The sequence below is a fragment of the Colias philodice genome, chromosome 5 (genome assembly GCF_061535455.1).
Source record: "Colias philodice isolate Cphi_HAF_F1 chromosome 5, ilColPhil1 Martin Lab GWU primary, whole genome shotgun sequence".
Taxonomy (NCBI): domain Eukaryota; kingdom Metazoa; phylum Arthropoda; class Insecta; order Lepidoptera; family Pieridae; genus Colias; species Colias philodice.
The window spans coordinates 3,007,697-3,032,989 of NC_143090.1; the positions used below are offsets into that span (position 1 = coordinate 3,007,697).

General features: G+C 35.1%; 2 protein-coding genes across 51 annotated transcripts in view; both read right to left on the reverse strand.

The window, feature by feature from the left end:
* LOC149488327 (uncharacterized) overlaps nt 1-25,293 on the reverse strand; it is a 302,595-nt gene that overhangs the window by 255,033 nt on the left and 22,269 nt on the right. Inside the window, exon 5 of one of the 50 annotated variants that reach the window (XM_089694992.1) lies at nt 5,809-6,116. The exons of 39 other annotated variants lie outside the window; for them this stretch is intronic. In XM_089694992.1, coding sequence (XP_089551118.1) covers nt 5,824-6,116 — 293 coding nt within the window. In that variant the 3' untranslated portion in view covers nt 5,809-5,823. Of the gene's footprint in view, nt 1-5,808; nt 6,117-8,889; nt 9,252-10,001; nt 11,387-11,484; nt 11,850-12,020; nt 12,344-14,236; nt 14,545-15,904; nt 16,662-18,142; nt 21,155-21,779; nt 22,589-22,684; nt 23,722-24,549; nt 24,885-25,293 lie in introns of those variants that run through there. 10 more of the 50 variants (XM_089694983.1, XM_089694990.1, XM_089695029.1 and 7 more) reach the window with 10 other exon arrangements.
* On the reverse strand, nt 23,732-24,413 carry LOC149488330 (uncharacterized). The gene is made up of 2 exons (XM_089695286.1): nt 24,405-24,413; nt 23,732-24,277 (listed from the first exon to the last, which is right to left on the reverse strand). The coding sequence occupies exons 1-2, from the start codon at nt 24,411-24,413 to the stop codon at nt 23,927-23,929; spliced, it is 360 nt and encodes a 119-aa protein (XP_089551412.1). The 3' UTR covers nt 23,732-23,926.

The window sequence follows — 25,293 nt, forward strand, 5'->3', positions numbered from 1 at the left end:
CATTTAATGATATACTCGTATTTTAACATCACATTGATAAAACTTCTTTCATACATAGCTAAATGATATTTTTATTTATTTTTTTTAATAATACTGCTTAAAACTGTAAGTATCAGTAAAATATAATAGGACAATTATATAAAATATAATATTATAATTTATTACAATATTTGAACATAATATGGCAAACGCTTGTGTTCACATTAAATAAAACACGAAATAAGGAATTATTTTTTCTTAATTTAAGACAAGTTCCAAGTAAGATAATACAGGATTTTTTTCTTCTAACTGTATCCCCAAGCCACATAACATACCTAATTGATATTTTCAAACAAAAAAACATGATATTCTTACAAAGGTAATATGTTACACTAGCTGTGCCCCGCGGTTTCACCCACATTGCTCAGCTCCTGTTTGTCTTAGGGTGATGATATATAGGCTATAGCCTTCCACGATAAATGGGCTATGTAACACCGAAAAAAATTTTCTAATCGGACCCGTAGTTCCTGAGATTGGCGCGTTCAAACAAACAAACAAACTCTCCCGCTTTATAATATTAGTATAGACTATAGATGTACCATCCATACTAATATTATAAATGCGAAAGTAACTCTGTCTGTCTGTCTGTTACTCAATCACGCCTAAACTACTGAACTAATTTTCATGAAATTTGGTTTTGATACCCGAGAAAGGACATAGGCTACTTTTTATCCCGGGAAAATGACGCAATCCCGGAAATCCCACGGGAACGGGAACTATGCGGGTTTTTCTTTGACTGCGCGGGCGAAGCCGCGGGCGGAAACCTAGTTTTATATATACATATTTGTATGATTTATATTCGAGAGTCTCATATTGATAAGTTTATACAAGCGAAAGAAATGGAAATTATTATTAAAATGAGTATTTATTGAGTTTAGTTTGCAAACAATCCCGAGACCGTTTATTTGTGTAGAACCAAAAGAGAAAATAGGAAGTACACATTTTGAATTAGCGGAATTGATTCTCTCTATATATTCATCAGAAATATACAATCTTGTATTGTATTATAATTTATTATTCATTCAATACTGTTGGATACAGATCCTGAGAAAAATTTCACTCTACAATAAGATAATATAGATTAAAGAATGCCGCATTTGTATTTTATTTTATCATTTGTGTACTTACAACTCAGAACAATTAAGGATTTTTTCTATAGGGTTTAAGGTCTGAGAAGGTTTTATTATTACATTATAAGTAGCAGTAATTGTAGAAAGGACACTAAGTTTTTTTTTTTTCAATTTTACGAGTTTTTTTCAATGTAACGTGAGTTTATTTTAAATATTTATTTTATTTTATTAGACACCTATAAAACATAAAGCAGCGAATTTTCCTATTGGTTTTAACTTTTAAGGCACTTCTCTACTTCTACTTCACAATTTTTGTCGATTGCAACTAAATTCAGTCCAATTGAATGTGAGTACATTATCTATTTCTATTGCTTGTGTCCGGAATATGAAGTCAATTTGGCTCTTTTATAATATTATACGTAAAGTTAACTTTTTAAAGAAAGCTTTACAAAGGAATAACGATACAATAGCATTATAGAAATTATCTATATATATATAAAACTCAAAGGTGACTGATATAGTGATCTATCAACGCACAGCCCAAACCACTGGACGTATCGGGCTGAAATTTGGCATGCAGGTAGATGTGACGTAACGTAGGCGTCCCCTAAGAAAGGATTTTAGAAAATTCATCCCCTAAAGGGGTAAAATAGGGAATGAAAACTTATACCATGAAAATTTATCTTTTCCACGCAAGCGAAGCTGCGGGCAACAGCTAGTTATTAATAATTATCTAAAAATAATTTCAATAATCGCTTGTAAATTTATCAGTGGGAAAATATATTTTTGTAATAATATTCTATATCAATATTAGTTAAATTATGTATTTTATGAAACCTACGTTCATTCTTACTTAACTAAATATTTAAAGCGGTGGATTTACTTATAACCCCATGTCTATGTATCTAGGGCGATGCCCTTTAAAACTATTCCTCAAAGCATGTATTATAATGAACCGAAAATAAGTATTTCAGTACTAATAATGTAGTTTAATAATATAGAGTCACTCAAAATAAAGTGGGAAATAATAAATAAATATTTCAGGACAATTTTCACACACGATCGGATCCCACACTAAGCTTTCGCTTGTGTTATGGAAACCAGATGACTGATAAACATACTTATATAATTTTAAATAAATACTTATATAGATAATTAACACCCAGACACAGAGCAAACATCTATGTTCATCACACAAATATTTGCCCCGGGTGGGAATCGAACCCACGACCTCTGGCTTTGAAGGCAGGGCCACTACCAACCAAGCCAACCGGTCAGTCATGTCTGTAAATCCTTAATACATAACCATGATATAAGACTATTATCTGTTAATTAAACATTTTACTATAATAAAGCTAATATTTCTGACTAAAAATCCTAAATAACAACAGAAAAAATTATCATAGGCATATCATTATTTAAATCTCACACGGCTCGAGATTGCTCCAAAAAAATGTATACTTAATATGATAATTTTATTATGAATTATCATTTTTAATGTTAAAATAAATTAACGTAACTATATCTTATGAATGTACCTATAATAAGTGTTATGTGGTTTGTGGTTTCATTACTTAATAAACAGAATTTTAAAAAATGTCCTGTGAAACTTGAATAAAATATTTAAAACTCATTTCTCATATATTTGCAAGCCTGGCTAATTTATTCGAAAATCGATTTGATAATATGCAAACTATTGTATCAAGTAAGTAACAACGAGTTAAAAAAAACTGGTAAAGATATTTTAAGCCTTATAAAATTAGATTTCGCTAAAAATATAACGAGGGCAGATACTATTTATTCCAGTATAACTGTAAAAAGAAAAATAAGGACGGAATATTCCCTTATTCTCAGAAGCGGAACGTGATTATCAGGAACTACAACAACTTCGCTATCTAAACTTTGTGTTTACTAACAATTATTTCATAATTCAGCCCTAAAATTGTCCTACATCAATTTTCTATAACCCGTCTATCAATATAACAGGTGAAAAGTAATGTCTTCTTGTTCTAGGAACAGGCGAAAGATTATTTATATAGAACTTCTTCTTGTTTTAGGCATTACAATTGGCTGGTTAGCGAGCAGTCACAGGCCTTCAGCAACACCACACCAATACTACAGCTGGGAGAATGGACCTTCACCCCTGACCAATGCCGCCACTCCAACCATCGAGATCGAAGCCGCCATTCACAAACAATCGCTACAATAACACATAACCAGTTACTTTTTATAACAGTTATGAAATTTAAAAATAAAAGCGTTCAAAAATCGAACATATTGTTTTTTTTTTCACACCGCTACAACGAGAACAGATATCAACCAGTTATTTTATAATAACAGTTATGATCGAAATTTAAAAATAAATGCGTTCCAAAATCGAACATTTTGTTTTTTAAACTGGCCACTAATACGTTTGATGGAAAGTAAAGATTAATAAGTGATCCGGTTCTAGACCCGCGTGGAATCTTAGGCCGGAAACATGACGCATTTTTTTTTTATAATACTTAAAACTAAACTAAGATCTGTGCGTCAGTTGAAGGCACTAATAATTTTCCTGTTTTAAGTAAAAAAATAAGTGTGTATTTTTTTAGATATTATTTATTTAGACCTTTATTTTTTACTTCACATGTAAATTTTATAGTTTCAATATATTACAAGGTTAAAACTTGGGCATGTAACACGAGTATAATTATTCCATAAACTAACATGTACAAAAACCAAATTGCGTATTAAAATCAAGTCAAACATTAGTTATATTTATCTATATTCAAGCTCTATTCTCAAACCGCTTCATCGTCTACTAAAATAAAAACCAAATAAAATGCACAGATAGGCATCGCGAAAAAGTTATTTTTATAGCGTCCATTAAAGACGCGGAAGCGTTATTGTATATTCGGGGTGGTGGCGCGGTGGGATGCTGGTTATCGATTCACCATCACTGCGCGTCGCGCATGCCTCGCGTGCCCGCGAGCTCGTGCTACCAATAGGGCTGCCACTTGCGAGATTTGATAAATATATTATATGTATTTTTATTGCTTTGTGAGGTACATTGATTTCAGTGTTATTTATTTTGTGAGTGGTAGATAATAGCTTTTAAAATAATTAGTGTAGTTAAATATAAACATTAAAGAAAAAAATTCTTTTGTGAATTAAATAAGGTCTGAATAAAAAGTTTTGAAAAAAAGAAATTAATTTCATAAAATATTAATATTCATAATTTTGAATTTAATAATGTGGCAGCCCTATCCACCGCCCACCCGGCTCCCTACGGCCTACGCAGCGACCTAGGCCATCGCTACTGACAACCCCCTAATTCATACACATCTACAAATAACTACGGTTTGATTTATGTAATGCGCCATTTCAGAGAAAATCTTTAGTTTACGGCTGCAGGAATGCTCAAGATTAATGTCTTATGTTTTGATCAATGATTTGATATAATATTCGAGGTCTGCTTTTCATTTCAAATATAATATAGCCATTGTAAAAGTAAATATAAAAATAAAAATAAATCCAGGTTTTATAATCTCAATAAATATTTCTTGTTATGTATAAAGAAGCTAATTTCAAATGGGTATCTAAACACTTTTTCAGCCTTTCATAAATTCATTCATATTCAAAAATTACAATTGTTTTCCCAAATCATAATAAACACATTCAAAACCGACCACCTACACAGTACAGTTAACAACAAAGCATACATCGCTATCGTATAATAATATCATAGAATAATATCAGCGATCAAAAAGCGTAACAATTTGTTATTATTATTCATTTCATAAACATTCAAGCCGACCCACATTTCGTACTCAACGTATGACGCAACTAAAGTTCGTAGGAATCGTCGAAAATACGGAAGTAGCGTGTAGAGGAACGTTTTCCTCTCGGCCTACGCACACAAGCGTCCCAAGAAAGGGCCGTACGTCAAAATTAGGGCATACAGGGCGTAACTAGGCTGTATCGCGGGAGACAGCAGGCTACGCCCATGCGATCCCCATGCCCTGCCGAACTTTCTTCTTTCATAACTTTGTAGCTCGTATTGATCCATCACAACTGCGCAATTCATATCCCCTCGTATATAAATGATATTGCAACCGTATCGGCAAAACTACTTCAATTTTAATGGGCCCTTACGACCATTACACTGTGTTTTTGAGACGGAGAACGGTGAATTACTTCTACTGCGTTTCGTGATTCGATTGCGTTAAATGTTGAACTATTTATATTATTACGTTCTAAGCATTTAATTATAATAGTTTACGTTTAAGCTGAAACGTAAACATGAGTATGCGGTATTCATAAATCCAAATTAAAAACGTTATAATAACGCTCGTGGAAGAAAAAATGTTTTCATTAACGAATAAAAACTTTATTCAAGTTTGTATGTTTATTTTAATTGAACTTTTGTGTATTACAATGCTTAGTAAAAGTAACTCTAGGTATTATGCGATGAAATACATCGTAAGTCATAAGGTTCAAAACAGTAACAATATTTCTTCTATTTACAGCCGCACATTTGTCTCCAACTAGTACTTTAATTAATTACCGTTAGCACGAGATACAAAGCATTAAAAAAATACATCATAATATATATAAAAAAATCGAGAAAAAATAAACAATAAGTACATAAAAAAAAAGTTATCACAAAAAAAATTAAAAATAATTGTCATGATATTAAGATTCCAAAAAAAATCGACAAAAAAAACACTACGCGCTACCTGTACCTATGATAGATATCTTTACGCCTAACGTACTTGCCATCGGGGGTGAAATAGTAACTAGGGGGGGCGTGTATATGTCGTCCTCTGACAAGGAAGAGGATATCCCCCTCGCCGCTCCTGGCTGGAGCCGTGATGACGTCAGCGCGACACCCGGCCATGTCCCTGGAGGAGCAGTACCACTGCTTCCTGCCGTACGACTGCAGGTTCTTCAGGTAGAACGTGTAGCCCTCGTGCAACAGCAGCGACTTGCCGGTCCGCGACGGCACGTACACCGCCGGCGCCTCCTCTGAACCCATTCGACATAATCAACATGCAGAAATGACTTTGCATACACTACGATACGGTTTATATTCAAACACTGGACTCAATTAAATGGTTTAATTCGAATTTACATATGTACAACAATATTTATATATTACGTTACAACTTTCATGATTGAAATAGGAATAAAAATCTTCATATAAATTAAATACAAGACGTATAAAAAAGTATAAAAGAAATATCGAAACTTAAATTAAAGGTTATGTTTGACTTTTGTAACCCTGCATTAATTTTTAACAAGGTTCGGCCCGACACGATATTAAAAAATACATTATGAATTAAATTCTTACTTCTGATAATTTTCATCGCAAAAACGTGCATGATACCAACCAATAATAAAACTTGGTCGAATTTGATGTTATAACCATGACTTGTAAATTAATCGCTCCTTTTCCTTGTACGTTATATTGATCACAAATTGAACAAATACTTTTGCTACCGTTTGAGCGTTACATACACCTTATAAAGAGACGGAATCAATGTTATTTTTATCAACTTTCGAATATTTTAATTTAACTAATTTAGGCACGTTGAGAGTAAAATTTCAAGGTCGTGTCATGGCAATACTGTCACCTCATGGAGTAGGACGACGATTTTGGTATCCTTGAATCTTGCCAAATAAGTTTCACTTCTGACACGTTTGCTCGGCACAAACGCTCTTTTTTTTCTATTATTATAGTAATTTCAACGACATTAGCCGTGACCATTGCTTCTACAGTCAGGGAATAGGCCTGTAAAGGTCAGAAACCTACAATCTGTCCATCATAGGCTTTGCAACTATCAATGGGCGTGGTTGTGCACACCGTTGCAGCTGATCAGCTCCCTGTTGAACGTCCTCACAGTCGCAGGACAATGGTACTTGCCCCTCCCGGAACAATACCACAAAACCTTCGGATGATTTCGATACACATTGTGCGCTCTGAAGGTATACCCGTCCCAGACCAACTTCGGGTATCCTCTTGTGTTGTAAATAATTTGAACTGTAACATACAACTGTATTAGTTTTGTTGAATTTGAATTAAATGTACAAATTAATTAAAGATACTACCTATATTCAATTAAATAGACACTGTTACCAGCTAGAAATGCAAATGAATGTGAAACAAACAAGATTTAAATTGCTTTTTCTGTATTTCTTTATAACATATATGTTATATACAAAATACATACAATAAAAAAGAATTTAGAATACTGCAAAAATCACTCAATATCCGATACGAGGAGGTATAACAACGAAACATAAAAATAATTGAACTAAACATCACAAACATACGATTAAAGAAATTATATAAGCTTATAACCTTAATCATAAAAAGGCACTTTTATATATTGAGGTAAATGAATCAATCCATAACATCGTAACTCTAAGAACATATTTTGTAAAAAAAGATTCATGAAAAACATGCAATTTAATCACATCAAATCACGTGGAGTATTACAGAACTTAAATTACGTAACAACCGCAATTATACATTAACCCATAGTCCACTAAAGCTTACCCCAACCCAGAGCTACGGAAGCGAACAATCACTAGCATTCCACTCGGATTGGCTTCCGCAACCCTGCGCCAAGAAAATTGCTGCACTTACAAAGCTTCATATATCATATACTATTGTTTAAAACGTTCCTACAACGGTGTCGCAGACCAGAGAACACCACACGCTTGCCACATGTATGAATTCTAGCTCCACAACCTCGTGCGCACGTCCATCTTCTCTTAGTCCTATAGCAATTATCCAATTTGTACCAGAAGCCTCCCATCTTCAACAACGAATCTCCCTCTTGCAGTGACGCGCCCGGAAACAAAACTGCATCAAACATTTGCCAACATAACTAAAGGTAACAAACTATAGAATTATACTAGGATAAATGAAACAAATTTTTCGAGTATTCATTTCATTTATAAATTCAAAATAATATTCGTAGACTAGCAATACATTATATCAAAAGTAACAGTTTTATAATAAAGGAAGGTAGATAGTTTAATCACTAAATACCGGTTGGTACGTAGAGCAAACGAGACTATGCATCTAATACATGTTGTTACTATTATCTTACTACTTAATACCTTAATATTATCAATTAGGAAATCGGTGGAAGATCATACAAATACATTATATCACTAAATATGAGAGTAACAGGAAGCTACTCCATCTAACATCTACACTATGACAAGTATATATACTCGTATAAGACTCTAATATAAAAACTATCGCTCGTATATTCTTCGTAAGCCAGTATACATTACATCTACATAGTATCGTCAACGGCTAAATACAGTTAATAAATAATGCAGTATTTCAATAACATCGTCAGTCTTGCCGCACCCTACACCGCGGTCAATAAATAGAATTTTATAAAAAAGCTTTAACAAGACGGCTACGCTAACATTAAAGCTATAGTTTGTATACATAATCTAAAATTTTTGGTAAGAGAATATTGCACACCCACGATAGATATCGATTACATAATTTACATAACACCCTAATATATTATCAGCCCTAAGGCATCGGTACAAGGCAATCGAGAGGAATCTTGAGACGCCTCGGACTTAAAGCTTAGTAGATAAAATAAATAGTGTAAATAAACAATCAGAGGCATACCAGACCTCGAGAAAAATATAGAGAGTACAGTATGAGGAACGATAACTATGCGAAACGCGCCTTACTAGATTAAATCAAGACGGCGACGCTCCTAGGACGCAATCAGGGTCTACCATCGAGAAGACCGCGAACTAGGAGGTCGCGCCAGGCCTATAGGAACAGGGCGGCGTGCGGCACGCTAGGAATCTGTATAGACGGGGCCACGACCCTGGGGGCGCAGCTCTCCACTATCTTATATTTGCCCATCGGGTCCACTTCGAACCTTCTAGACTCGTGTTTCACTGGGTTGTACGTAGCCGGGTGGTTGTGGGAGCCCCGAAAGTATACAAGCCTACCGTCTCTTAAACATAACGCTACTTGGCACCTCTCAGCCTTTTGATAGGAACGGGCACATCGCCAGGTGACGCGCCTCGGGTGGGAACCACCGTCTTCGTAGAATATGTGGCCGTCGGCGACTAAATGTAGCCCGCCTCGAGCAGAGCGGATGTAAAACCACCCTGGAACAATCACCATTATGACTATATGAACGTAACCTGAAATACGCTAAAATAAAAGCCCAATACATAAGGTAGAGTCAGAATGTATTTACCTGGTAATAAGTTTGCTAATTAAAAATTAAAAAAATTACCGAGACACATTTTCTAGCACGAACTTTATTCTACTAAATATAACATCTAGATGGCCTCGCTCTTAATTTTTTTGTTTTATTCTAGGTGGTTGTAATAGTGATCGAAAAAAGGTTTGTATTATTCTATCTTATATTTTGCGAGAAGCAAAGATAAAATAGAATCAATTTAGAAGATCGTAGATATCAAATGAAAAACCGTCTTACATCAGCACAATATAATCATTTCTTTGTACCTATACAGTGAAGTAATTCACTTACATACTTACTACATAGCGTATACATTCTCCTCGGGCGACATTCGCCTCCACTACCTCTATCCGTTATCTTATACATTCCAACTAAATATAAAACATCTTATCACAATACATAAAATAATACTTCAAAAATAATACTTCACAGTAGTCGTATACATTTGTTAACTGCCCCCCTAGTCAAGTGGCTTTCTGTTAGCGTAGCGTTCAATAGTATAGACTACGAATGTATGAGATTGACGTAAGCTGTAGATAAACAGCTTACGTCAATCTCTAGATAAACGTATCTACAGCTTACGTCAATCTCATACATTCGTAGTCTATTCTATTGAACGCTACGCTAACAGAAAGCCACTTGACTAGGGGGGCTGGTACATAATAGAAAATGGTAAACACAAATCTGGTAAACACGTCCATATAAATCTTTGTGTAAGTACAGCCGTACATTAAACTTTATTCATAATAAAACGAGGCATTAAGTACCATAACTGTTTAAATACTTGGGGTAAAAATAAAATAATTAAAAATATAAAAAATCTCACTACAACAAAAACTTAAAACTACAACGTATACATTGAGTATTATGATTAATTAAATAGATCAATAAATGCAATCTACAATAACAAATAGTGACAGTAAATCCTAACATCGTACACTTGACATGACTCGATTCAACTTCTTCGCGAACAAACAACTACCGACCTCGTATAACCGCAACCGAAACCAACCGTCCGGAGTTCAAAGACTCAACAATCATATATATATACAAATCACGAAAAATTGTAAAAAAATATGTAAAAGTAATGTATAAAAATACTTAGGATATCATAAGAAACTATCACTTTGTACATCGAACTACACCTAGGACCGTTGCGGGAAGATCTTCACTGAGATAGGCAAGACTCTTAAAAATACATCTATGTAAATTTTTCTTTGAATAAAATATAATTTTTATTTTACAATATAATGAATACAGCTGCCTCTTAAATTCTCCTAGAAAAATACGGTCATAATGCAAGGTTTTGTTATATGCGTAAATAAAATATGAGGTAAATCTTGCCCGAGATCAGTCAATTCACAAACGGTCATATCCTAACATCTAATAGATTCGTATACTTCATTTTGACCATGTTAACAAGCTACATACTCGTATTAACGTAATTTAATCTCTTTGGAGAGCGTATAGTTAAGAGACGGTAAAGAGCGAAGAACGATCTTTACACCCTTTAAATCGTATACCTAAAGCGTAGAGCGACCGCCGGTTAGAAAGGCACAAAAGCAATATTTAACATTCCGCTAAAAATAACTTCATCAATTTTAATTCTAGCCTTTCATAAACCAACTCTAACATCGAGATCTAGACAAAGAGAATACATTCCGTGCCAACATCGTATTGTACCGGCGGTCGATAGATAAATTGACTCGTTTAGTCTTAAAATATAGAGAGCTATTAATACTTAGAACATGGGTCTCAAGGGAGTGGCACGTACGCCGCACGTGTGAGCGCTGTTCATCTGAACGACTCTGAGGCCGAATGTGTGGACGGCGGCACGGCAGCGCGGGTTCCGGGAGCACCTCCACCACACCTTGCCGCTGGCGGCTCGACCGTTGAAACAAAATCTGTGGGCGCCGACCTCTATAGCTGGCTTCCCACGTTTGCTGAGACAGTAGCGAAACTGCCCGGGGAAGCATGGGAACGGAAACGGTAGGCCCAAAGTTGGAGTTGTCTCTGCCGGAGTTACGGTACCTGCAACTAAGAATCCTCATGTAACAGCTATATGGTTAAAAATAAAAATTACTATCTACTCTCTATATAATTAATAGGATTACTCGGGTCTAATTAAGTAAAAATTTTCGTTTTTAGACATAAGTTGTATTTGATTAAAACATGTAAGTAGACTAGTTTGGCTTTTCTTGCCTTCCAATATTATATCTATAAAATACAAAAAAATAAAACGTTCTGATTCCGATATATACCAAGAAAAATGTTCAATGCATAGACGCATTTCCGCAAGTATGGTCGCTATTGACTTGCACTAATTCTGTGCCGAATGTATGAACAACTGCGCGACACCGAGCGTTTTGGAAGCACCGAACGCTTCGGGAGCACCTCCACCGCATTTTGCCAGTCCCGGCTCGACCGCTGAAGCTGAACCTGTGAGCGCCCACTTGGACACCTTGATTCCCTTTTTTCGTGCGATAGTAGCGAAACTTCTCTGGTAAGCACGGAAATAAACCGATAAATATACAAACATAATTGCGTATCCTTCAAGATTCAATAGCTTTTATAAAAATAATCACATTAATAAAATTTAGAGTTCAAAGCGAATTGTTATACAACTCAGTTAAAAAACAATATTACAATAGTGTCCCAAACATGACTAAAACTTAACTCTAAAAAATCACAGACCAATAATATCAGAAACATTGATTGCAAAATGCTGTTTTCGCTTCATGTTCTTTTTGCCCAGCTTTCGCTTCGTTTTCCGGGGTTTCTTTCTGTATTTGTAACCGATGATGTCGTGGTTCACGTGCGAATGGCGGAAGGAAAGTATGTGATTGAGATACGTGGTGACATTGGCCTTGCACCCTTTATCTGACTTGATGCAGAGCCAGTTTCCTCTACCCTCTACGATAGGACCCCGTCGCCTGAACCTCTCTCCATTGAACACCAGCAACGGATTGCCGAGTTTCGACGTCGTCCAGTACACTGTAATCACACTCTTTGACTTTTTATCTACGAAAGTCTGAGCATATTTTCGAAAAGTTAAATAGTTCAAAATCTCAGTGAAAAAGCAGTCGCAGCGGCCTTTATAAAATGGAGAAAATAATAGATTACCAAGTTAACGACACTCTATTGGTTTTTAAAAATCATTGGTTTCCTTATTATAAGATTGATTGGTCAATCAAATGTTAGTAAGTACATAATGAAATAAGTAACCAAATTAAAAATAACCTCAGTTATGATGATATATTATTTTAGCACATCCATAAATACCAAAACGATACAAATAATATTTATCGTATAATTTTATGAGTTCTATCAGTTTCCACACACCATATGCATTAATTACGTGAACAACAAATATGTATGTACATACAATTGACTCATGCGCAGGCGGCTCTTCAAAATGTTCCTGTATATCAATACTTCGTCGCTTTGGCTTTTAACGTCGCCTTCTCTTGTATCTCCTCGAGACCCAATTCTTTCACTTGTAATATTTTTCTGATATTTGTCTTTGTAACTACTAAAACTTTTCAATTTCTATGTTTTGTGATCAAATTATTTGGCGTAATAAATCAGATAAAATAGAAATATTCAACAATTGTATGAATCAATTTTAACATGATTCAATAAAATAGCGTGGTCAATAAAATAGTTTTTAAAAAGTTCATTATTTTATATTATCGCAATAAAAAATACAATTTATAAGAGATCTGATTTGATAGAAATATGATCACATAGATATTTTACAAACGAAATAGGTAAAGTCCATGAAGATTGTTTCTAAAATATACAGTAGTCTAATTTTCGGAAAATTTAAAAGATTCTCAAAGCAAACAAAAACAACATTATTTGTTATTTCAATATTTTATTTTCAGACAAAAAGTCCGTTCACCTGGTATAAAAATCTCGTTGATCGAATCAATGCTAACAGTGGGTAAAGTCGCGTATTTTATTGAGGAAGTTATACAATTAATTATTATCAGTTCCTACGTTGTTTGTTACGAAATATGTTATTAATTTCCTTTGAATTTAGCGAACACTAAATTGACATTGATAAAAATGTTCGTTTATATAAAAAAACTACACAAATTCATATTTCGTAATATATTCTTATCTATGAGATTCCACATAACTAATTGACCCTGGTTGCTTTTGACGCATTAATTATTTTTACAATTATAAAATGTGTTTATTTATTGTTACATAGAATATCTATTATAACATTACAACATTATTAAAACACACAAAACAAAATGTCTTAATAAATAACTACTATGAATCGATAGATTTAATTTAAAAATGATTTGCACATTTTGTCAGATTTCACATAAATTTTCACTTTTATCGATTCGCAAGATTCCAAGTAAATAAGTAATAAACTTTTAATTGGCCGTGTTCTGCTTAACACGCATATTAATGAAGTAATACTAAAGATCCACACTTGAAAAATTATTTTGCTAACGAGGGCTTTTAAGTATATTGAACATATCGTGTTATTCCGGATTACTTAACTCATAAATCTCATTTCATTTGATCTCCAAATATAAAGTGAATATATATATATATATATATATATATATATATATGTATTACATTATTTTATCGTGCATTAAAAAAATCAAAGACCAGGATCGCCTAAAATTTTAAGAGTGAGTTAATACATGGAACCAATCATTCCATAATATTAATACGGAACTCCTTAAAATAATTTAATACAAAACACAAGATCTTAAAGCTACAAAAGGAATGCGTCATCTTCGGAAATTCTGATCATGGATCTGTGTCACAGCCTTCGAAGCCACTGTAGTATCAAAAAATAACTCTCTCTAATACCTACGACACTTATACTATCTTATGTGTAGGACTTATTTTTGGTAAATAACTTAGAGACTATTGCTGCATGAGGTATTTCATGCAAGCTGATTCTACTCTCGAGAAATGTTTTTCAGCTGGGGTAGGAGCGTCGAAGTTTTGGGGGGTAAAATTTGGTTCGTGGTTGTGGCCACCTTTGATACGTATGAATCTCCCGTTCAACGTGGTTTGGACCCTGCAGAGACACCCTTTAGCGTCCTTGTCCCGACACGCCCAGTTCAATTTATCCCTGTACTGGTTGTTCACCCAAAATTTATTGGAGCGAAATATCAGCACGGACTTGCCAGCTCTAGACGGTAAAAAGAACGCCTCTGAAATATAATAACATTTGTTACAATAGGCACAGAATTAAATACATAGAAGAACGAGAAAGTAAATTAAGTGCTAAAGTCTGAACCGGAATATTTTATTTCCATTTCATAGTTTGAACATACTGTATGTCGTAAGGGTCTATGTCGTAACTCTTTCCTTCCAATGGATATAATCCCGAGATCTTCTAAGTGTAATTTTGAACAAAATATAAATCAAATCAGTTATTTATTTTCATGAGAAAATTTATTTAATTTTGTTATTTAGAAAATGTATGAAGAAAAAATAAATGTAATAGAATTCACACAGTCCAAAAGTAGAAATGAATACACGTTATTACTGAAAATAATACCAAGTAAGGAAAATAACATCAATATCGTGTGACTATTTTTAAACCAAACAAATGTTTAACGTGATTTCCGCCCTCGGGATGTAACAAGAATCAAGTCATTGATTAAAGGAAACTACGATATTATTTTTCCTTATATAAACATGATGTTAATAGGTACTTATAATTAGATACAAAAATTGAGATATAATCAATTCAACCATAGAGTTATTCCAAAAATAATTTCTAAACTCTTCTAAACGCATGTTCCCTAAATCCCTGTGCATAAGTACAACTTTAACGTTCCCAACTCCAGACCAATGTATCACAAATGAATATTTCTCATTCAGCCAATTGCCAAATCATAGATACGTACATTAACAAAACATTATTTTACATTATATGCGTCATTTCTATAATCACACTATCGGTCGCTTATTAAATTTGCCGACGTACCTATCTATTATAACAATAAATCAACAATCATTCTATTTGATACAATTTTCCTCATATTCATGCTCATACAGTGCTATTTTACCGAAAACACAAAAACAGTTATGTACTAAAGAAATCGAATTACAATATTAAAAGAAAAAAACGTGTGGCACTCGGGCCTGCCGCGGTAAATCTATTGCATGCTATGCCTTCAAGCCACACCTCCGCGCCCGTCGGAGTGGGGAGCGTGAGGTTTTTTCGTTACGGAATTTCTGGATTCGGTCCCCGCGCTCAAGGCCCGCGATAGAAGCTATGCAATAGCTTAAAAGAAAGTGTAAAATAAACATTCCTACTCCATAATATAGGTGATCGCAATCGAAACTACAAAAAGTATTCATAAAATTATCATGATAAGTTTACTTTTTATTGTCATTTTTAAATACCCTTTAATAAATATGTAGATCGGTTTTGGGTTTTGCATGGTTGACATTTGTACCATCACAAACGATTTTTATAGCCACTCAACATCCAGCTGACACAAAATCTTAGTTATTAAAACGAGGTTTGCTTCGATTAAGCACCACAACCACGTCTCTATGAATTAAGTATTGTATATTGAAAATCCTTAAAATTCTTAACAATTTAAATTTTCTTTATATTAAGTATATGTAATTCTATATATAAAAAATACACGTGCAGTCTGTATGAACATTTAATATATAAAAAGCATAATTGAATTAACCTGAACTTAACCGTGACACACATTGTTTAATTGCTCCACAATATATAACATTCGAAAGATGCATATGCTCTACATTTTATCTAACGGTGCTTTTGCATCAAACGATCGAATGCTAATTCTAACCCCACTATTTCAAATTATTTTAGTGTAAACGGGCGTAGGGCATTCCTTCGTTGTTCAAAGGGCATTCGGAAAGATTCTATACAATGTTCTAATATGTACTGAACAACACTGAATACGAGTTTTCGTTTACCTACATTAAAATATGATCACGAAAGAATGCCCCTGCTCTAGCTCTATCTTCGTTTGATGTAAATGCACCGTTACACAAATCGAACTTTTTATTTAATTTCTATGAACCGAGGCTGGCTGCTAAATCTGTATAGGGTCTCCCGTACTCTTCTTAAAGAACTTCGGTTTTGGATGAGTGTGTGTGTTTTTGAAGTCAATCACTTCTCCTTTATTATTAGTTTTTGCTTTAGCTGTACACTTACGATGTTTCCTTTGGGAACAACTCCAGTTATTCTTGGACGACGTTCGGTTGAATGTATAACCCTGAAGAACTAGTATCTTCCCTCCTTTTCCAGATGAAAAGTAGGCTGCTGTTATATTTTCTAAAAAGAACACATTTCACAAAATAAAAAGAAACTGATTATTAGAAAAATAGAGTCATTTTTGTGAAGAATGAAATTTTATGTTTTTTTTATATTTTCACATTTTTTGTTATAATTGAAAACAGGACAAAACAAGAAAGACATAAATAATCGAATTCAGTATTTAACGTCTTCTATTAATGCAGTTTTTAAATACATGAGTGGGATATGAAAACATACACAAAAAAATAAAAAAAGACGACTATGTATAAACATTATATTTAATATTAAATCCTTAATGAGTAATACTCTTATTAAAATCAACGAAGTCTATTCTACATTAAAATATTTAAACTTAAATCGTAGGATAATGCATATTATAAAGCCGAAGTTAAACTTGTAAGGAATGTATCGTGTACACAACTCCAATTTGTGTTGATATATGGTCCCACATAAGGCACTTACGTAAACACTACATTGACATAATTTTTAAACCGAGATTTATATCATAAGTACATTAAAAGTAATATCTTATATACCAATTTATAATTTTAAATTTAATACCTCGTACGATATAAACATATTTTGACCATCAATATTGATCACTGCCATTTATATTAATTAATTATCGAAAATAAATATCATGAACTTCAAAAATCTGATGCACGCACTTAGTACGTCATCTATAGAGTCCTATCTATCACCAGCACCCAAATATTATCTTCGAAATGGAATGAAATAATCCAATGCCTAAAATTAACTAAACATTTAGAGGTGGATGTCTTTTCAGCTAAATCACAATCTTAATATATTCATTCATTATTGTCTTATCTTAAACATTTATAATATTGTAAATATAGATAAAAAATGATTACTAATTTTATGTAAAACACTAACAATAACAAGTAATATCCGTCTCGTATATACGACGCGACGGTGTAAAACCTCGGAAAATCTTGTAACAATATGAGCAATTTGTATAAGATACGCAACAATCATTTTACCAATAACGTTTACAAAAATATATAGTTTACTACTTTTACAGAGAAATATTACAACATGAATATCAAAACTGACCACTAAAACCGATATTTTGATAAAGTTTATACGATGCAGAAATAGTTATTCTGAGTCTGACAACAGTTTTTATGGACAGGTCATAAACAGTTTTAATAATCCATCAAGATGTGGAGGCTCTCGGCGGATGGTTGTGCAGGCCCTTGACTGCCACCACGTTAGCACCGAGCATGTGAATACGCGCCTTGCAGTTGGTCTTCTTCGACGTGCACCTCCATATCACCTTATCCCGCAGTTTCGACTCCTCGCAGAACGGAAACGTATTTACCATCATTATTATCTTGCCTCGCCGCGATTTCAAGTATTTAATCCCTGCTACATACAACATAGTTAGAATTTAACCAGCAAACCACCTCATTAAGATTACCACCACCACGAGGAAAATAATAAAACACTCGATTGTTTAATGTAAATAAAACTCGCGGTTATTTATAAGTACGATTTAATATTTCACAAAACATACCCCATACATAAACCCAAAAAATCTTAATATTATAATGGTAAATACAAAAATTACACTATAAGACTCGAAGGTACAAAGAGTAACGATTTAAATGAGGTAGATAAAGTAGACGCAATAAATTACATTAACTGGGCCCTAAGTAGGAGACTGTGGCGAAAGTGAGTAAGTACATTCTATGAGATTCTGAATATTATATACATTCCACGTGAAATATATAATTAAGGTATGCGAGTCGTAACACTTCGTAACTAGAAACTACGTCCAACATTTTGGAACATTTCACCGTACGGCCCGTCACACGTACTTAATTGACAAATAACGTATTTTTTAAGTCACCCACCGTAATAAATACACAAACATGATTTTATCGATGTATTTCATAAGCAAAGGGTTCTGATTTGTATATTATTGCAAGAAACTGCAAACATGATTTCATTAACTATTAATTTGCATAAACACAAAAATATTTCATTTTTGCTACCCGTAATAACATTCGCCACAGCCCAAGTCGTTGTTTGGTATTCATATGTAGGTCAGGTACGATAGGACGTGTCAAACGGTCATTAATTATTTATTATTAATTAACAGTATACTATGTGAAGTGCAGGAGTATTAATTCTAATTAACTCTATGTTTTTTGGTCTCAGTCTCAAATTATTATTACACCAGCCGCTGAAACGAGTCTACTGTTAGGTCTATATTTAAATCTAATAACTAATCATACAATAATTGCATTTCTCACCATTTGACACGAACTACAACTACATAAGTCTAGATAAAACATTTTGGAGGCTGTATCATCCACAATGGGCAAAGACCCTGTAAAACCTAAAGTATTTAAATAACAATAAAAAAAAATAGTAAAATTTGTACTTAAATCAGAGTCTTAGGAATACGTATGACAATTATATTATTGAAAAATTATTTCGATAAGTAACAAATTATCATTCGAAAACAATCAATAAAATATATTAGACAACAGTCTCGAGAGCCTATTCACATTTAAGACATCAACAGCAAACATTCCAGTACGAGTTAAAACTATTCAAAGAGGTAGATGAGTTCCAATAATATAAGGTAATAATAATAATTAGCAGCGCGCCGGACCCTGCGCAGCGAACCGCCCCGACGCGCCCTTTTACCCTAAACCTAGCCTAACTTACCTAAACACCTTACTCGAGTAAAGCTTCTGAGTATTTATTCATGTATATAAAATTGTATAATTAAACTAATCTGTAAAACCCGTATAAAAAGTGAAGAGGTAGATGAGTGACCTTAAGTACTTAAATCCATCCTAAGGAGTACAACATAGGTCGACGTCTGCGCTCAGCGAGTGTCGTGCAAGTGTCAGCACTCGAAGGTAGGTTTGGAACATTCAACATTTACAATAACTAATGCATTTCTTATAGATAAAGAGGCGGACGTCTAATGTCTAAGTAGCAATATTTGAAACGTGTAAAGTTATAAACTCTCAAAATAAATAAAATATTTCTAAGTACAGTCGAGGGATCCTTATCGCTTAATCTGAACCGAGTTCGCGTAATCAGTCGCCTTCACGTCTCTGACGGCACCGCGGCCGCCAGACTTTGCCTACGCACCCGTTCCGATCGCAAATTGTCTACGGTCCTTCTCGAGAAACTACCTACCTCACGTTGTCCAACTTGCCTTACCGTCCTACGTCCAAAAGCGCCATCTCTTATGATGCTGCCCAGGTGGATTGAGCCAAATTTCTAAATCAAACGCTAAAATGAGCCATTTCCGGATATTAACCATCTACCTAAACTTGACACAAATACGAACATTTTGAATGTGGAATATCTTAAGCTAATTTCGATCACCAGATTGCTTTTCACCTGTATTACTCATTGAATCGCACATATCTGTTTTGTTTATCACTTCAATAATCCAGCACAAGTCCACGTCATTCAAACAAACCCAGCTCTTATCAAACCATGGTACTTGCACTGAGACTGTTTAATGATTAACTCCATTGGCAATGCCATGCTTAGATATCCACATTCAAATCTTTTTTACACATACGCTTTCGATTTCCTATCCATTTCATAAATAACCCACACCTATACGGATAACATTAGACCTCGAAAAGACCGCCTAACCTAGAATACGTTACGACATTAACCACTTACAAGTTCTTCACCAAGTCGCAACATTCAAAACCACAACATCTAAATCCGACATGAAAGATTCCACTTACAGTCACGTTACCGATATCAACTATCCAACGAAGCCATCTCTCTATATTAACTCCTTCCTATCCCCATATAACCTAAGAAATAATAAAATTACTCTATCATTAATTATACACTAAATTTCGTTTGAAAACCGTTTCTAAAATATCCGTTGTTCGAATTTGATAATTATAGCAAATAGCAATAATGTATTGTGATCTAGAGCCATTAAAGTGACGAAATCGAAGAGAGCTAAAAATCATCGAGTCATCGCCATTCGTATCGAATTGATTAATTTTCCTCCTTGATGGGAGTATCGACGAGCAGCGGTTTAGCCGTCGCCGCGTGTTGGGTGGACGCCGGGAGCGAGTTGGGGGAGGGCTGTTGGCCGTTGCCCCCGGTGGCCGCGTTGACGGCCGCCGACGCCGTGGCCGTCGCCGTGGCGTGAGCGGCATACAGAGCCAGAGCATGCTGCAGTTGCAGGAGCTGGTTGTGGGGGTCGTAGGGGGCCGGGGCGCGGTGGCCGCTCTGGTGCGGCGTGCGGACGACGTAGCGGCCGTCGGCGAAGCGGCGCACGTTGGGCGGCGCGTGGTTGTGCGAGTAGCGGGAGCGCACTATGCGCTCGAACCCTTCCGGTCCCTCGGTGTTCACGTCCGCCAGACATCGCGACGTCAGCCTGGAAGAGCAGTACCACTGCTTGCGTCCGTGCGCTAGATTGTTTTTCAGTCGAAATGTATAGCCACGGTGGAGGAGCAGCCTGCCTTTTCCGGCACGTATGAAACGAGCTGAAAAATACAATCATTTTAATTTGTGCCCTTAAAAAGTTGAAAAGCTATTACAAAAATGCTTTTAAAATATATATATATTATCGCAATAAATAAAGGCATTTTCATAATTATACCTAACGTTTTACTTATTACTACTTAAATATGGATATATTATACTGGATGATAACATTTAAATACACAATACACATTTATTTATAAGGAATAACAGGTAAAATTAAAACAAAACACGAAATTTTTATCAAATTTTATATTTAAGGTGGATAACGTACAATAAAACAATCATTTAGTTAAATTTATTTATTAAGCTTTTAATAACTCAATGAAATTGCTCTACTAGCCTATTAATTACAAGACAAGACAAATAAAGTTCGTAACAATAATTAAAAATTAATTTATTTAAATTTAAATTCATGGTATCGAAAACTTTTGGCACTACATAATTTTCTAAAAAGAATCATTTGGCATCATAATTTGTAAACCTTATTCTTATAAATGGCACACCTACGAGACAATAATCTTACTCGATAATTTAACAATAAAATAGTTACAAGTGGGAAGGAAGCACGACAATACCTTCAGATACATCGTCTAATCTTTGCATCTCTTATTTTGTTTAATGGCAATATTCCTCTTCCCTCTGAGTTGATAAAACATGAGTTTTAAAGGATAAATCCATATCAAATTTATAGATTTTCTAACTAGAAAGTAATTCATTCGAAATTATTATCACATTTCCACACAAATATGGCAGCAAACTAATCAACAAATTCAATATTTGGCACTATGGCTATCTGTTCAATAACATGAGATCATTTTAACTGAGCTTCAATATCACATTTCGGAAATATACCACTATGACTAAAATAATACTTGAGCCGAATACTTTACTTACGACGTAAGACTTTCGCCACGTATTTCAAAGAGTACTATTTAAAATCGATCTATTTATAAAATATTTAAAAAACGTCTAGACTCTAAATAGATTGCACGTCCATTCGTCAACGAATTCCCTTAACCTATGACTAGTCTATAAAAATATCGTAAATAATTTCGAGACGATGTATACTACGATTATCAAAAATGGTCACAATTGATGCTAGTACGGCGTCACCCAGGCGTTGGGATCGAAGTTGTCGAAGTCTAGCTGCGGTACGTGCGGGAGTGAGTACGAGTTAGCCACGTATCCCGTGCCGGAGTACGGGCCGGCCGTTTTGTTTGTGGGCTTTCGTTTCCATCGGTTGGCGTGGTTGTGTTCGCCGACTAGCTTATGCAGTTTCCCCTTTTGTGTGTAAGCTTTGCACGCGCACCCGCCCATGGTACACCGCCAGCGGACGATCCCCGACCGCATCGTATGGGCGGCGTAAAAACTCTTGCCTTTGACCCACAACCGCGGCCGTCCACCCGGCCCCACACATAAACGCACGTAACTCTCTGAAAATCCAATATATATTAGACATATACAAAACGTTTACAGATTTTCATAACAAAATCTGATATGATTTGTCGTGTATGAAAGTAAATATAAAATTAAAACAACGAAACATTGTTTATTTGAGTGAGAATGCTTTAACTACAATTATTACTATGTTAGTTTACAACTATGAATTTCTGTCTACAACCATTAAGCGAATATCACCAAATATTACGTGGTGATATAACTAATTAGTTATTACTTTTTATTTCAATATTTACAATTACTTTCTAAATAGATACTAATTACATTATTTACGTATCTACTGATTATTTTTATTGTAATACAAATGCAGTTTGTTATATTATTATCGTGAGTAACTCGATGAAATTCGTTCATTATTGCTACAAAATGTTTACATATTGTTATTACAATACAACCTATACCACTTAAACTAGATTTAGATACCTTTTAGTACGATGTTAGTCGATTACAATAAATAATTTAAATATCTACTAAACTACAGCGTGTTTGACTAGATTTGACTAGAGTATTCAAAAAGAGCATTTTGTGCATGTTATATCTTCCTGCAATTATCCATTAAATGTCAAAATAAATCATTAAATCGACAAAAATAAACCTAAAAAGGTAACGTACCAGACGTGAAATAAAACTGACTTTCAAATAGCATTTGAACACATAAACTTTTGTCATATTAAAAGGGATTTCTCGGTGTCTTTAAAACCTAGTAGACCGTCCGTCAGATTTCTACATACGCTAAATATACACGATTCCATAGCAAAGTCAACACACATCACACCACCGCCTGACATATATAAGTCGATTGTGATCATGGAAATTGGAATGTCTTAGTCATTGAGGATAGCCTTGGCCTGCGTGGCGAGAGCGGCATGCGTGAACGAGCGGTGAGCGTTAGTGGGAAAGGTCTGCGGGAGCTGCGCCGGAGGCTCGTGAGAGTGCACATTGCTCAGAGCGAAGATGCGATCGTGCAGCGTGTGCGCGTAGGCGCGACACGTCCGCCGCGTGCACCGCCAACGCACCTTGTTCTTCTCCGGAAAAACTTTCTCCGCATAAAACGAAAATCCACCGAGACGCATATGCCGCCGGCCGCGGTTCGATATGACGAATTCAACTGCAAAACACAACCCGGTCACTTTCCATATACCCATGCGACGTGTTAATATGTTAATCACAGCATGCAATAAGCTACGATAGTTCGATACAAACGAATGCATTGACAATTCTCACGATAGGGGAAATGTTTGATGAATAAAAAACTGATTGCAAAAGTATCCTCTTTATTGACGACTCAAAAGTTTCAATCGAGTGCCCGCGTGTTACTTGTTGACTTGGACGATTTCAATGAGGCTTTCGATGCGGGTGGCTTCGGCGACGGGTTGGCGCGGGTGGTTGTGCAGCGTGAAGCGGCCGGCGAGGTGGCCGGCGGCGGTGAGGGCGCGCGCCGGGCAGCCGTACTGGCGGCGGCCGCGGCACGTCCAGTAGACGCGCGGGCCGCGCCGCTTGCGGGCCACGTAGCCGAAGCCGTCGATCACCAGGCACGGCGCCCCGCGCTGCGTCACCGTGTACCGCACGTCGCCCTCCTCGCCCCCAGCGCTCCCTGTCGTGTTACCGTAGTGACACACGCGAGCGATATGCCCGATCAAAATAAATAACAAATTTACCTTAAACTACATTTATTATGCTAATCGATCACATTCATAAGTTTATGGTAATTCATAACTGTATTGCTTTAATTAACGGAACTCGTCAAAATTACACAGTTCTCGATTTAAATGCTTAAAGCTACGATCTGACTATTATCATGTTCAAGTTCCGTTTATTCACTCGAAATAAATAATATTGCAGAGGATAGAAGGCAAAGAAAACATTATTTTTATACAGCATCAAAATATTTACATGCTTATTTTGTTTTGCTTAAATACACACAAATTATAATCCATACATAAAAGAAGATAGAAATGCTGCTATGTAAATAAGAGAGTCATCACACGGAAGGGCAAGTGACAACTTCACCGAGATCATATTTTCGGGCGATTTTCCGCATGTGATTGTCAGAATGATTGTGAACCGGATTTGTAACTTTAAGGATATTGTTTTTAGAGGTTATTCTCGCTCGGCATCTCTTCCCGTACTCCATGCACCGCCAGAAGGTCCGTCCGCTCCGCACGCTGTCCGTCACAAAAATATAGGGCTCGTAGATCAGTTGAAGGTGTCCACTTTTCGTTTGAATGAAATGCAGATCGCCTTTGTTATTACTATTTACCATACCTAAAACTGAATAATTTTCACGTTAGCGTTTATTGCTGAAAATACACCAAAAGTTTTTAAGGAGATTTTTTTTGCAAATGTAATAAAACTACATACTTAATATCATAAAATATTTTATTTTAAAAAATCGTTGATAGATATTGTAGTACAATACAATTTGTATTGTAATTTATATAAATAAATATATATTGAACGTTTCACATAATTAATCAAACGACAGATGTATGAATGAATCATCAGATATATTATTATCTCTTAGGGCTTATTTTTCTACTACCGTTTTAATTTCTTAGTTTACCATACACATTCTCACCACACTACACCATTATATACACTACACACACAGTACACACACTCACACTTCCATACCAAACATTCTATAATGGGTACGTTTTCCTCTTTTTTGTATACCATG